General features: G+C 41.4%; 2 protein-coding genes across 2 annotated transcripts; both read left to right on the top strand.

The window, feature by feature from the left end:
• The first annotated feature begins 1,109 nt into the window (after positions 1-1,109).
• Positions 1,110-8,031, top strand: LOC119894032 (palmitoyltransferase ZDHHC7-like). The gene is made up of 8 exons (XM_038706517.1): positions 1,110-1,199; positions 2,708-2,789; positions 3,642-3,947; positions 4,040-4,164; positions 4,612-4,708; positions 5,351-5,432; positions 5,678-5,808; positions 6,192-8,031. Exons 3-8 carry the CDS (start codon positions 3,648-3,650, stop codon positions 6,369-6,371), a joined length of 915 nt encoding a protein of 304 aa, XP_038562445.1. The 5' UTR covers positions 1,110-1,199; positions 2,708-2,789; positions 3,642-3,647; the 3' UTR covers positions 6,372-8,031.
• Positions 8,032-8,825: 794 nt separating this feature from the next.
• LOC119894007 (transmembrane emp24 domain-containing protein 6-like) lies at positions 8,826-12,293 on the top strand. Its single transcript, XM_038706486.1, has 4 exons — positions 8,826-9,180; positions 9,946-10,072; positions 11,312-11,487; positions 11,909-12,293. The coding sequence occupies exons 1-4, from the start codon at positions 8,977-8,979 to the stop codon at positions 12,140-12,142; spliced, it is 741 nt and encodes a 246-aa protein (XP_038562414.1). The 5' UTR covers positions 8,826-8,976; the 3' UTR covers positions 12,143-12,293.
• Positions 12,294-14,843: the final 2,550 nt, after the last annotated feature.

Genomic DNA, 14,843 nt, shown 5'->3' with positions numbered 1-14,843 from the left:
TTTCCTGAGCGTTGGCTTTAAAATGAGCTACAACATTTCAATTTCCACTGAAACATTTGGCCTAACAAATCATTTCCAATATTCCAAAGACACCGCGGTCACATTCTGGGTTCCTGGGCCTTTGAGCAGGACACACAATAGTCATAACAGCAGGTCTAATCTAACACCATTACTGGCTAGCCTTAAAGCACGATCATCCATCCATCCATCGTCAACCGCCTATCCTGTGTACAGGGTCACGGGGGGGCTGGAGCCAATCCCAGCTGACATCGGGCGAAAGGCGGGGTCCACCCTGGACAGGCCGCCAGTCCATCGCAGGGCCACACAGAGACGAACAACCAGTCACGCTCACACCTAAACAATTTAGAGTCACAAACTAACCTAGGCCGCATGTGTTGGACCACGCAGCCACGGGGAAACATGCAAACACTGTCATTTATAATAATAAAAATAAAGAATGAATAATACAGAAATGTCAACCTGAGAAAATCGTTCAGTAAACACAGCGATAGAGAAGACTTCTGACTTGACAGTTGTCCAGAAACCTCATTGACCGAGGAGAAGCCACAGGTTATAGAGTGAGATTGAGTTTGAAACTCCCTCCCGTGCTCTCCATGTGTTTTTATTTTTTATCCTGCAGCCCTCTGGGATTTGTTTAAATATAAAGTGAATTACAAATAAATGCATTATTATTATTCTGCTAGGCAGCAGACATTATACATCTGAAAGTTATAACAATGGTAAATAAACAGTGGAGCAGTGCTGAGGATGAATTAGAGATATTCTAATATTGTGTGACACATGGATTTTTGATTTCCATGATCATGTAGATTAAAACAAACAAAAGAGGCCTGAAATATTTCACTTTTATATATTAAAATAACAGTTTTAAATTGCAGGGAGAAATTAACTTTATCTGCGATAGTCTAATTTTCTGAGATGCAGTAAAGTAGTGAAGACTGATCAGTCCCAGTGGATTCTTCTTCACACCTTTCCTTGAAGTGAAAGGAGTCCAGGTGTCAAAGGTGTTTAGGAATTCGGCCGCAGCCCTGAGAATAACCGGTGCGCGCGCCCCGCCGCGTCCCTCAGCTCTACTTCCGGGGTCGTTCCCTGCTCAGTGGGTCAGACTGCCAATGTCTCAGATTCATTAAGAAGATAAACATCCGAGCGGAAAGTAGTTGGAGGTGTGTTTGCAAAAGGTGAGTCATGGAGGTTAGAAACAACAACACAACAACAACAACAACCACCCGGAGCTGCATTCAGGGTTTAGCGTTAAAATGCTAACACACGAAGATGTTGCTGGTTAAACGTGTTTATTCACGTTTAATGTCATTCCGGGGGAAATAATGGTTAATTGCGGGTCTTGTATGAGTTAATCTGTCAGGGGCGGAATATTTAAGATGAAAGATTCGTAGCTGAAAGATTTGACAGCTAGCTGAGCTAACGCTAACGTTAGCTGTTAGCTGCTGAACATTTGTTGTCATAACGTCCCCGTTTGGTACCGAAACGTATTAACAGCTACTTTATTAAAGTTAGAGTAAGTTAGAGGATTTACCGGGAGCTAAATGTGGCTGATTCATGCGGTTTAAAGGCCCCGGACATCGGGTGGCTGTTGGTGTTGTTATGCTAATGTTCTAAGCTAGGTCAGATATTGTTGATGTCTGCATTTTAAACCACAATGAAAGCGTTAGCATTAAGCTAAGCTAAGCTAGCTGTGCAGCTGCTGGAAGAAGAATTCAGTTCATAAAACTAGTAATAAAACTTCACTGTACAAAAACAAACTCTGTTACAACTGCATTAAAGATGTTAAGTGAAGGTATGGAAGTATAATCAGAAACTTAAAGTATTAAAACTACTCAAAGCAGAAAGAAAAAGGTTGTACTATTATATACCGAGTATTATTATTATTATATTATTCTCATGCATTCATGTAAAAGCCGGATTGTACTGTTGTATATTATTTATCAGACTTTAATGATTATTTCACGATTAATCTGCTGATTATTTTGTTGTTTTTTCTTGTACGATTGTAAAAATTCTGAAAATAGTGAGAAATATTGTCACAGTTGGCCGAACCCAAAGTGATGTCTTCTCAATCCCTGTTTTGTCTGTTTAAATCTAAAAATGATTCAAATCACACTGAGATAATCAAAAGGAAAAGCAGAAAATCTGTGAAGCTCAAATTTTTGTACTTTGCTTAAACGGTTATCAAAATAGTTGCCAATTAAATTTCTGTCAGTCAGCTGATGTACTAGCTGCTCTGTTGTGTAGTTTAATTTATATGCTTTAAAGTTTTGTGTGCAGAACACTTCCTTTGTAAAGTAACTGAAGCTGAAAATTACGGGAAGTTAAAAGTAGAATATTTCCCTTTTTGAGATGTAGTGGAGCAGAAGTAGAAAATGGCATGGTAAGAAAATACTCAAGTAAAGTACAGATACCTCAGGTTTGTACTTAAGTACAGTACTTGAGTTAATATACTTACTATACTATACTACTTATAGCTACTGTCCACCACTAGTCAGCAGAGTACTCGTTTAATGTTTTCTTTGGCCAGCTTCAACATCTGCATTCTCCCTGTTTGTGAGTAAAGAAAGTAATTAATGTTTTTACAACCGTGAACTAAAAACGGGGAAAGTTTATCAGGTCCTAGTATCAGACTGGTCGTGGTTTGACTTTAGCTCTCTGAACTTTTCTCTCTGCTGGACAGAGATGTGAGCCAGAGGCGAAACAGCTTGTGGCTTCGTGGAGCAGCTGGAGGAGAAAATGCTGTAAAGTAGAAGAACTTTGAAGTAAGTTTCCATCTTCATCCTCACTGATTTAAGCTGAACCTCGCTAAGATTCATCTTCACTGGGATGTAGGGAAACAATACTTGATTGTCTTCTGATTCTTCACTAACTTGACATGCAGCCTTTTTTTTTAATCATGTTTAATATTCTTTGACAAATACATAAAGGATTTTTGTGCCTGTGTTTGTTTGGTTTGTGCTTATTTATGATTTTATTCTTTCTGTGAGAGGAACTACAACAAATGACTACGCTGTAAAACTGTTTTGAGCTGTCATAAATCGTGACTTTTGTTTTCAAACAAACTGAAGATTTTCTTGGACGGACTGAAGTGCAAAGAGCCCTTTGGTGGCTTTCGTACTCTTTCAGAGCGCGTTGCACGCAGACAAGAATGACATTTTGAAGGAAACTGAATAATTCTAATAACATTTTTATGTTACAACACATGTGACGATGTTCACAAGGTTCGTTTTAAAAAGACTTCAGTGATGAAATATATGACTGGAAAAAGATTATTTTATTCCAGCAGAAAGTAACGCATGCCGGCGCACTTGTTTTACATATTGTTGGTGTCTTGTCCGTCTCTCTGTCGGCGTTTCCTGTTTCCTCCGGGTACCACACAAACGATTTAAAAAGTGGCGGGGGCATCTTCTGTGCTAATTTCAACCACACTCGTGACACGAGATCTTGTCACCCCTAATTATTATGAATATGGAGCTTCTCACAAAAATCAGTGTCACTGTCTGACTTTAGCACAAAATATTGGTTATTTGCAGCTGAACTTTCCGGTTATAATTATCTTTGAACATATAAATACTAACTTTAACCTGCCTTTCCTCCTCTGTTCCCTCCCTCAGGGCAAGATGTCCTCAGGCCACAGGCTGAGAGATGTGGAGCAGCAGCGCCCCCTGCTGGACGGGGAGGAGGAGGTGGAGAGCAGTTTGCAAAGCGATGCAAAGCAGCTCTGGTTCATCCAGGACTGCTGCGGCATGGTGTGCGCCTTCATCACCTGGTCCCTGGTCTTCTTCGCCGACTTTGTGGTCACCTTCGTCATGCTGCTGCCCTCCAGGAGCTTCTGGTACGCCGTGGTCAACGGCGTGGTCTTCAACAGCCTGGCTGTGCTGGCGTTGGCCTCCCACCTCCGCACCATGCTGTCCGACCCGGTGAGGAAGCTGACGGTTTTAAGGGAGGCCTGCTGGCTGTTTTCGGGTTCGTTGCAACTAACTTGTCCGTGTTTCCTCCGTGCTCTTCTCAGGGAGCCGTTCCTAAAGGAAACGCCACCAAAAAGTACATGGACAGTCTGCAGCTGAAGCCGGGCGAGGTCATCTACAAATGTCCAAAATGCTGCAGCATCAAACCTGAGAGGGCTCATCACTGCAGGTCAGTTTAAAGCTGCCGAACACAAAAGCTGACCGCAAACAATCGCCTATTCAGACATCCAACAGAGTCAGAGCACCATTATCGTCCCACTGCATGACATTGGTTTCAGTGTCTTGTAAGCTGCTAACTACGTCTGACTGCTGTTTGGTGCTGAGCAGGTCGGGTACAGCGGGTTTATCTGAGCTTGTTTGATGAACCACCACAGAGGAAACTGCCATAAAACCTAACGAGGATCTAAAAGCTTCTGTAGAGCTGCAGAGTTGGTGATAATTCTCTCTGGCTTCAGCACTATGAGCAGCGCCTTCTGCATCACACGTTCTCATTTGTTATTCATCTGTTAAAGATAAGGAGCGGGCAGCCCAGGTGATTGTTTTGAGCGTGTTAGGAGATAATAAGTTGGTCTAGTCAGGAAGTAATACTTCCATGTTCTCTATTTTTCTTCTGCAGTATCTGTAAGCGCTGCATCCGCAAGATGGACCACCACTGTCCCTGGGTCAACAACTGTGTCGGGGAGAAAAACCAGCGCTTCTTCGTCCTCTTCACTGTAAGTTCACTTACTGCCGTGGCCACTTATCTGATTGAGGGACTTTCGCAGAGGACAACCAGAAAACTGCTACATTTTTTGGAAAACGAGAGATGAAAGGAAGAGACGGGAGGGCTTGTTGCATCGTTAAATGACTCCCAAATGAATCCCTTTTTTTCATCTCCGACTCCTGGAAACGAGTCAGTCTTCGTCTGCTGACTGAGGAAGTAACCATGGTGACAAATGTGTGTGAATAGAGTAGCCTGTGTTCAGGTCTGTGTTTGGAGCTCAGACGCTCCACCAAGTGTTACTTACACTTACTGACTGCAAACCTTTCAGGTTACAGATGCAGCACTGGGCGGGTCTATAGGCCGCCGAGCCCCTAGAACGCTCCTAGTTTTTCCAGACCCTCATCGTTCCAGCTGACGTGGCCACACCTAAGTGACAGAAAGCAAAAAAAGGAAGGGCAGGGGAGCTGTCGGATACCCGAGGGCCAAGCTTTAAACACCTTCTGCGCTGCCTGTATTTGTGCACATTGTTAGCCATAAAAAAAAAAAACATTTGCACCTTTTTGCATTCAACGGCGTCTAAACTCTGTCGCTCATGTGGGTAAATGATAACGGGCTGAAACTGTATTTCCTGGTACATGTTTTCTGTCCACAGATGTACATCGCTATAATCTCCAGTCACGCTCTGGCTCTCTGTGGATACCAGTTCGTCACCTGCGTCAGAGTGCAGTGGAGAGGTGAGGCCTGAAAACCGCATTTAAACTTTATATCAAATGTTCTTTTATCCTCTTCCCGTTTTTTCTTATTTGGTGCTGCGCATCAAACCTCAGTCCAGCTTTGGTACGTTCAGGAAAGGCTCTAATGTCTCATAATTAACAAATGTCGGCCTCGGATGTAAAATTCATCTTTGATCAGATAGCTGCCGATTTTCCTTTTTGTTCTCGTACAGGCTTGTACTCTTACTGTGTTTTTCTGTGTCCAGAGTGCAGTGATTTCTCCCCTCCCGTGACGATGATGCTGATGATCTTCCTCTGCATGGAGGCCCTCCTCTTCCTCACCTTCACAGCCGTTATGTTCTGCACTCAGCTCCACTCCATCTGCAACGACGAGACGGTGAGCGCATAAACGCGGGTTCTGCATGTTCTACTGTATTAAAGTAATTATCACCACCCCCGTCTGTCCTGTGTGTAGTGAGGACGGATATAATACAGTATCATCCGTGTGAAGGTTACTCTGCATCTAAAGCTGAATTTCTACTTGATGCAGGAGGCAAACAGCAGGTTTGTGTTTGAGCGTCTGCAGCACTAGATGGATGTGTTGTACATGAGTAATCATCCTACTATAATTATATTCCACACAGCAACTGTGTTTACAAGTTTGTCTGCATGTTGGATGCAGAATATTCTAAATTGATTTCTCATGTTGTCTTCACTCTCAGCTAGAAGACCCTGTTTACTGTAGGAAGGAGTCTAACGGGTTGTGCGTCTGTGTTTTAGGAGATCGAGCGTCTGAAGAACGAGAAGCCGACGTGGGAGCGTCAGACTCGCTGGGCGGGACTGAGGACGGTGTTTGGAGGGCGGCCGTCGCTGCTGTGGATCAGCCCCTTCGCTGGACTCAAACTACCGTCCCTTCTCCCGAGGCGCACCTGGAAGGGCGGGGCGGAGTTCTCCGTCTGACCAGCTGTCATTCAAACGCTGCACAGCGGAGTGAATCCAAATAAACCGCTGTGGCGGTGTTTCATGGTGCTGATGAACCTGCAGAGACCCGCTGGGTTTGTTTTTACCTGTTGGCTGTTTCTGAGCCCCAGAAAGCAGGTTCAGACTCTGCTGCAGTGCCCAGAAGCCAGATGGTCTCTCACCTTCCTGTTAGGTGGGGCAGCATCATCCCGACAGTCAGAATGATGCTCCTGGACGTGTGGAGAATCTTTGGACAGAGTTTCATCCGCATGAATCAGACTTTAAGTTTTTTAAAATCTGCTCATTAAGATGCTGGATCCTCTGAGAGCAGTTACTGACTACAGAAATCATTTTGTGTTTGTTGAAGTTGATCAATGAAATGAAATATCATAAACTGATAAAAATCATTTTTCCTGTTGATTTAAGTGACATCATCTGGTTAAAGTGGAGATTTCTTCACATTCAGTGTTTCTCACCAAAAAGTATTGTGCTGAATGTGTTTTATTCCTCATAAAATACTTGCAAAGCCGTTCACTGGAGGATTCTAAGGGATAAATTCAGTATTTCTTTATCATTTTGGTGTCAAAATGACTGTTGGGTAGAAAAAGATTTGGAATCTGCGCAGTAGATCGTTTCAGCCAGCTGCTGCTGCAACATGTAGCAACCCGGTTAAAAGAGGCAATCTGTGGCAGGAAGACAGCGGTGGAAATGTGAGTAAATATAGTTCCTCTACAACCACCTCCTCTCTCTGAAGCATGACGCTTCTTCTGCACAGACTCTAAAACATTTTGTACCTACTAATCGTTTCCAAATCAAAACCTGTGAAAATAGAGTCCAGGTTTAGAAATACCAACATTATCTTTAAAATCCTGTATTGTTTGCATCCATGTTTACTAGCGTGCGGTCTTCTTCGTCTTCTCTGCGTTTTGTTGACTCGTGTTTCTTGACGGCTCCTGTAGATCAGAATACTGTAACGCACGGCCGTGCACGAGACAGACAAACTGCTCCGTTCTGCTACTGGAGGTGTAAAACATTACAGGGAACCTTTAAGAAATCATGTTGCGTGCTAAAAAAATAATCAAACCACTTTTTTTTTTTTGCTTCCTTACAAGTAATATGAATCAAAGGTTTTTTCTTTCCTTATAAAGTCACATTTGTTTTTCACTTTGGCTGATGTGTTTCCTCGGGATAAACCCATCCCATTGGGCCTAATGCAAGAACTGTTGCGTTCTCATCCTAAACGTCTTTGTTACTGCGCAAACATGTCAAATGTCTTGGTTCAACCTGATGAACGACTCCTTTACACCCTCAAATGGTTATCAAAGACTGCCTGTTCCAAAAATAGAACTTATTTATTAGAAGTTTTGCCGTTGGACATTAAAAGAAAAAGGGATAGTAAAAGTTGTTATGCCAAAATAAAATAATAAATGCCAGTAAAATCCTGTTGTCAAACCTTTTTATACATTGAGAGCACATCACACTGATTATTGTGTCGTCCAGATTGAAATCTTTACATTATGTACCATTCATTTAAATCAATGTATATTTTTCAGATGTTCATGTGATGTTACATGTTACATGTACATTTATCTTATGACATTTCAGAGCCTTTTCTATGCCCCTTTGTTTCCAGACACTTAATAAATCGAGTTCCTCTCTACCTCTTTAAAGCATCGAAGCTTTTATTTGTTCTCCTGGTCGATATCTCTGACGTGGTTAAATGGACTTTGGCTGTTCCTGCTCCGCAGAGGATGAACACTTTTAGGTTTCGGTGAGTCCGCATGCCGGTGCTTTATTTCATACACCTGTGGCCATGGACGTGATTGGAACAACTGAATTCAATAGTTGTCCTAAAACCTTTGGCCAGTATAGTTACCTGCTAAACAAGAGCATGTTAGCATTTAGCAACTAGCCTGCTATAGCGTATGATGAGCTGGATACCATGTTGTGCCAGACAGATTAGAGTATTAATATACTCCTTTGTCATTGATTTGTCAGCGGGCCGGACAGGGGGGCAGACACGGGGATGGGGGGGCACAAACAGACAGCACAGAGGACAAGACCTGCAAGAGAAGGAGGATGGAAGGTGAGGACAACAGGGAAAAGCAGTGGGAAACACCAATTGCAGAAAGCAACAAAACCTGCAATAGAACAGAGAGGGGGGGGGGTTTGTAAGCACAGCCACACAGAGCTGCAGACATGGTTGTAGACTCCCTGTTTCGGGTCTTTGTGGAGTGTCTCTGGGGTCTAGATTTAACCTGACCCTCCTCTCCCCTAACATGTCTTGAAAACCCTAATGTCTGCCTCTTTTCACTTCTGATTACAGCTCAGGGTCAATCACAGTTGGGCGGTTAAGGTATTTGGGAGCTGTTTCTTCTTGCTTGTCCCTCGTAGTGAAATTATTGTGTGGTCAGACCTTTGTTCCCTCCTTCAGTCCCTCTCTGCAGGGTTGGTTTTTGACTCCATCTGTGAAGGAGGCCCAGTTTTCCCACTGACGGAGGCAGCAGTTTGGTGCCAGTTAATCATTTCTGATCTCTCCACGCTGCCTCACAGACTCGACCCTCTACACCTTTCATTTAGAGAAGCGGTCTCCATCTCTTCAGACATGTTTCCCTGCTTATTTCTTGTCCTGGTGTTTTGGGGCCCGGTTGGCGGCGGGCCCCTGACAAACCCCCACCCCGACATGACGGACCAGGAGCTGTTCTGGGGCAGCGACCAGTACGACTTCTCCGTGGTGCTTCCTTCTGCAGGGTTGGAGTGTTTCTGGCACTTTGCTCACCGCGGAGAGAGATTCTACGTGAGCTTCATGGTGAGAATCTGAGGCCTCGACACGTTTCTCTCCACATCAGCAGGTTCATAACGTTAACAAAAACAATATTTCAGGCTCTCTAGAGTTCTCAGATTCTTTCATGTAGTATAGTAGCATTTTTAAATTCTATTCAAATATAGTTATTTATGTAGTATTTTATATATATATATATATATTTAAATACAGTAGCTTATTTTCTTATAGTATATAGTAAGTTTTTTTAATTATATTTAAATTTAGTCGGTTATTTTACTATATAGTATGGTAGTATTTTATATGCATTATTTTATGTACATCTACAAATATAGTAAGGTATTTTTTATATACTTAAATAGTATATTTTTATGGATTTTACACACATTTACATATAATATAATAAGTTGATTTTATACATATAGTGGCATTTTAAATTAATAAAAATATTGCATTTTCACATATACTGTAATAAGTAGTTTTTTTTAATTTAGTATAGTAGTGGTATTACATGTAATACTCTTTTATATAGTCTGTGGTCGTACTGAATATATATTCAAATATAGTAAGTTATAGTAATAGTATTTTATATATATTCTGATATACTTTAGTAGGTTGTGGTAGGTTATTATATAATATATATGTATATATATATATTTTACAGTACTATCCTCACACATTGTATTTGACACGTGATCAAATCCTGTCGCCTCAACCACAATATCTACACGTTTCCTACAGTTTCCAAGTGTGACTCAGCACACTGCCTCTGTTCCTCCTGTCTGTCTGCAGGTCCAGTGGGTGACGGGAGTCGGCCACGACAGACACCTGTCTGTCAGCGTGAACGCTCCCAGCGGTCTGTTAGTGTCGACTGTTGATGATGCAAAGGGTCAGATCAACTTTGAGGCCGAGGAAACAGGTGATGCTGCCACAACACCAAAACAGTGTAAAAACACCAATAAAGCACGACATGTTGGGACGTTTAAAAACGTGACTGATGGGAATGCAGCTTGATGAGGCAAAAACAAAAAGAAAAGTTAGATAAATAAGTACTTTTCTGTTGAGCAAACTGAAGAAAGCTTAACACCAAAAAGTTTGTGCTGCTTTAAATCTCACTGAACTAAAAATGACATGAGATGTGAGGTACTGTACTTACCATAAATCTTCAGTCCCAGTTGGACGCCTGTCCCTTTCACTGGCCTGGTTTCGCTGCATGTTTTGACAGTCTGCATGGTTTTAATAGAAGTTCTTTGGATGTATAAAGGCCACCAGGTCACTTTAGGCTGCTTAGAACAAGCAGACAAACATAAATGTTAAACTTTTGTCCGTATGGACACAGACTTTCTTACAATGTGTAGCATACATCGTTAGATTCCCCACAGTTCCGTCGTTCAGTTCATTTCTATGCAAACAAATTAGATTTACTGGTATGTTACACAAGCAAACACATATTTATACAAGTAATATTCATACTGGTTAAAATTTGATAGTAATTTATTTCACATCCTTGCTGAGCGAGAGTTTTGTGCAAAAGGAATTAGACACCTGTCCCAAATATAGGCAGCTTGAGTTCAGTGATTAAAGCAAATAAAACCTCGGGCTATTTATTAAAGTTTTACGGTAAGTACAATTATGAGGTACTTTACTTTGGCATTTCCAACTTCTGTTGTACTCCACTACATTTCAGAGGGAAATATTGTACTTTTTACTCCACTTCAACTTTAATACTGTTACTTTGCAAATTCAGATTAATGATATAAAATATGATCAACATAGAAATGATGATGTATTAATTACTTACACTTTACTTTATGGATTTATTGATCCATTGATGATATTGACAAGCTGCCCAGCAGTATAGGAAATAAATTGATCTCCACCAGCTGCAACATTAAAGTGATCAACACATTAATGCATCAATAATCATTATTAAATCACATAATGTTTAATAAAGTATTTAGTGTTAATGACATTCACATGAGTATTTCTACACTATGGTACTCCTACTTTAAGTTAAATATCTGAGTGCTTCTTTCTCCACTGCTCCTGTCATTAAGCAAAGATGGTCAAAAACCTGCACAGATCAATCAGTGTGATCTCTATGATCTTATCACATTCTGTGCCTTTGGTCTTCCTCACTTCCTGTGCGTCTGTCCAGGTTTCTATCAGATGTGTTTCAGCAACTTCCACAACCACTTTGGCACCATGCAGGTCTATCTCAGCTTCGGCGTTTATTACGACGGCTTCCAAGACCCGGACAAGCGCAAGGAGGACGAGAAGAAGAAGAAAGAGGAAGTCAGCAAAGACCTGAACAACACTCTGAGCGTCATAGAGGTGCACACACACAATACTGCCGTAGTTACACCATCACCACCATCTATTCAGTCAGTACTACACCACTGAGTAGTATTAGTAGTAACAACTGTAATAGTACCAGTAGTAGTGGTTTAATAATAGTAATAATGGGTTGCTGTGTACTGACAGTAGCTTTGGTATTATTGGTAAGTTGTCGCAAAAGTTTCTTTATAGGGCACCTTTAATACACTAAAACATTTACAGTATGAAGTAAAACATCAGTAATAATAGTAATACTAATAGTAGCAGCAGTAGTAGCTAATATTAATAGCTGAAATAGTATAAGTAAATATTTGAATGGCTGTTGTAGTAGCCTAGTTGTAGTTCTTATTATTGATGATGTAAAAGTTTAGCAGTAATGTTTGTATTATTTGTATTTGTCTGTGTTCTGCTGTTGCAGGATGCGAGTCACAAAGTTGAGAAGTACGTCTTCCACATGTTCCGTTACTACAGCTTCGGCCGCATGAGGAAGAGCGCCGACTACTTCCTGCTGCTGTCCAACTCGCAGTACATCACCTGGTGGTCGACGGCCCTGAGCGTCCTCATCGTCGCCTCGGGTTACCTGCAGCTCCTCTTCCTCAAAAGACTCTTCATCACCAAGACCTTCACGGAGGAGGAGAAGCCCCGCTGCTGACAGACTCGTTGACTGTCGGGATGTTTAGAAACATTAAACCCTGTCTGCATGTGTGAGGGTAGGGAGCACATTTTTCTTCCTGGTATTGTATCTGTGTACTTGTGTTTCTTTACACAGTTTAAATAAACTTTACTGTTAGATGATCATGTGATTGGTTTGTGATGTTTTCTCTTTAGAGCAGTAAAACAGCCACTAGGTGTAGCCAGGTTTAAATTCTTGAGCCCTGACGCCCCTTGTCCGGGGGCAGCATCGATGCTACACACCTCTGTGAAGCTAGGAGGCTCAGCTAGAAGCTCAAATAAACCATTTTTATCCACATTAAACACACAAACACCAAGCATCTAAATGACTTTATATCACAACATAAATCGCTCTGTACATGGCTGCAGTTATAAGCATCCAGTTATCTCTAATCACAGCGTAACCTCATGTCCAACCTCTCAAACCAAAACTAATCTGAGATCAGCTATAAAGCTCACATCACTAAAATCACCAACATTACAGACTAATTAGCTGGATAAAAGTAACAACAAACTCACCAATATACATATACAATCACAACCGCTGACTTATTTTTGCCATTTTCTGCGTTTTCAGTCCAAAAATCAGCTCATTTGATTCTAAAAATATCTCCGGATGCTATCTTGATTATTGTGCAATACCAGGGAGCTGTGCCTGCCTTCTCTCACCTTTTTCTGCAGAGAAGGAGAAGTGCTGCTTTGGAACGCACAGTGATATCGCGGTCTGGCTGCCGACCCGTAGTAGCTACACATCCAATATACCAAACGATTCGTCTACTCAAGACAAAGAGATAGAGCCTACTTCCATTCCTGCCCATGATGTTCCGTTATCAAGTCACGGGCCTAAAGCATGGGAGTTCATTCGGTCATAGTGTTGACGAATATTCACTGTTTTTATCAATACTTCAATGTGTTGGAAGCTTTGTGTTATTTGGAGCGTGGTTGTATGGACAGAAATAGTGTTTTGAAGAAAATTCCCAATACGAGTAAACATATAAACAGTAAATATGGCGAAAACATGGACCATCGCCGGGTATATTTTTGAAAAATTGTGTAATAACCAAGCAGGGAGCTTCCGGTCTGAGACGTGAATACAATGCAATGCAAAAAAGAAGTCCGGGTAAACTGAGGCTACTTCTCAGCTGAATAATTACCTCAGTAAACACTTTCCTGATGAGTTTATGGTCTCAGTCGCTGGTTTCATGTCTTCTTCAATAGAACATGCAACACATTCTCATGTCAATGCGTAGGGTTAGCCAGTCGACATGCATAAAGTCAGTGACTTAGGATTAGGTACTAACACTTCTGGTGGTTGTGGAAAGGGTAGGGGGCTTCGGGGGGCTGTCAACACCTTTAACACGAACACTAGCTAGCTAGAACTTCTGGTCTGTACGGGACGCACCAGGGCGTCTCACACAGTCAAATAACTACGCTTTGTCACCCTTTCTCAAATCGTCGGTATATGACGCCCTGAGATGAGAACGGGCTCCAACATGATGATCATTTATTAAATTATGGTCCCATTTTTAGGAAAATAGACCACAGAGCAGAGTATGCTTCAGGGCGGGTTTATCTGTGATTGACAAGTCGTTACCATGGCGACCTGTCATTCAGGCCAGAGTGACTCGTACCCACGGCGCTGTGTAAATTTAACCAGCGCCGTTGAAAAAGCTTATTAGGAGTCGGCTGTTCACTTTCTCTGGTGAGTACGTTTAGTTTTAAGTCTGTTGTTTGCTAGACAAAGTTATCAGCCCTGTTAAAATGACAGTTAACGTGAATTACAGATGCACCTAGCTAAGCAAGCTAGCTAGCTCCACACAGCCGTTAGCTCCACCATCTCGTCCAAATATGGTCAAAAAATCAGCAGTTCAAAACAGCAGTCCCCAAACCAACGGGTGACGTCATGATGACTACATCCATTTCTTGTATACAGTCTATGATAATAACTGCAGTATATTAGTTTCTTTTCATCAAATTTACAGTTAAACTTGTATTCCAGGTGTATTAGAAGATATTCTGTCGCATTATAATGAGTTGAATGTTGGTTTTGTGTTAACCTGTTGAAAACAGACCCCCTTTTCCAGAAAAAACGCCTAAAATTACAAACCCAAAATAAATCTGGAATATCTCCTCAACCATTTGGCCTAGATGCATAATTCTGGTCTCCTTTGAAAAGTCTGAAGCTAAGGAATATGAATCCATTGTGTATTAATATATTTATTTTACTTTTACAGACTACATGGAGATGCAATAAAGAAAAAATCTGAAATTTTTAGCCTCGCCTGGTAAAAAAAAGCTATATTTTGATGCAATAAACCATCAAAACCATCCTGAGTTAGCTTTTAATGCAACTGAATATCTTCTAATACACCTAGAATGCAATTGTAACTGTAAATCTGATGAAAATAAACTAAAATACAACAGTTATCATACAACATTTTCAAACATACCAGGCAGTATTTATTGTTAAAATGCTGACTTATTGATAGATATCTTTAAAATACTTTCAGTCCATACAACCTATTTCCAAATGACAAAACATTGAAATATTGATAAAAACAGGAGTATTCATCAACATTCCTGTCACCAAAAGCACTCCCATGTTTTACAGGCCTGTAGATTTAGAACGGAACATCCCACAGGGGGGGGGGTCAATCGATCCGGCTTGATGCATGTCTATA

This window comes from Micropterus salmoides, unplaced genomic scaffold, assembly GCF_014851395.1.
Source record: "Micropterus salmoides isolate LMB-PRFRI ecotype aquatic unplaced genomic scaffold, ASM1485139v1 Ms_hic_scaffold_8, whole genome shotgun sequence".
Classification (NCBI taxonomy): domain Eukaryota; kingdom Metazoa; phylum Chordata; class Actinopteri; order Centrarchiformes; family Centrarchidae; genus Micropterus; species Micropterus salmoides.
Note: the sequence above shows the minus strand (reverse complement) of the source record. Positions and strands in the feature narration are given on the sequence as shown.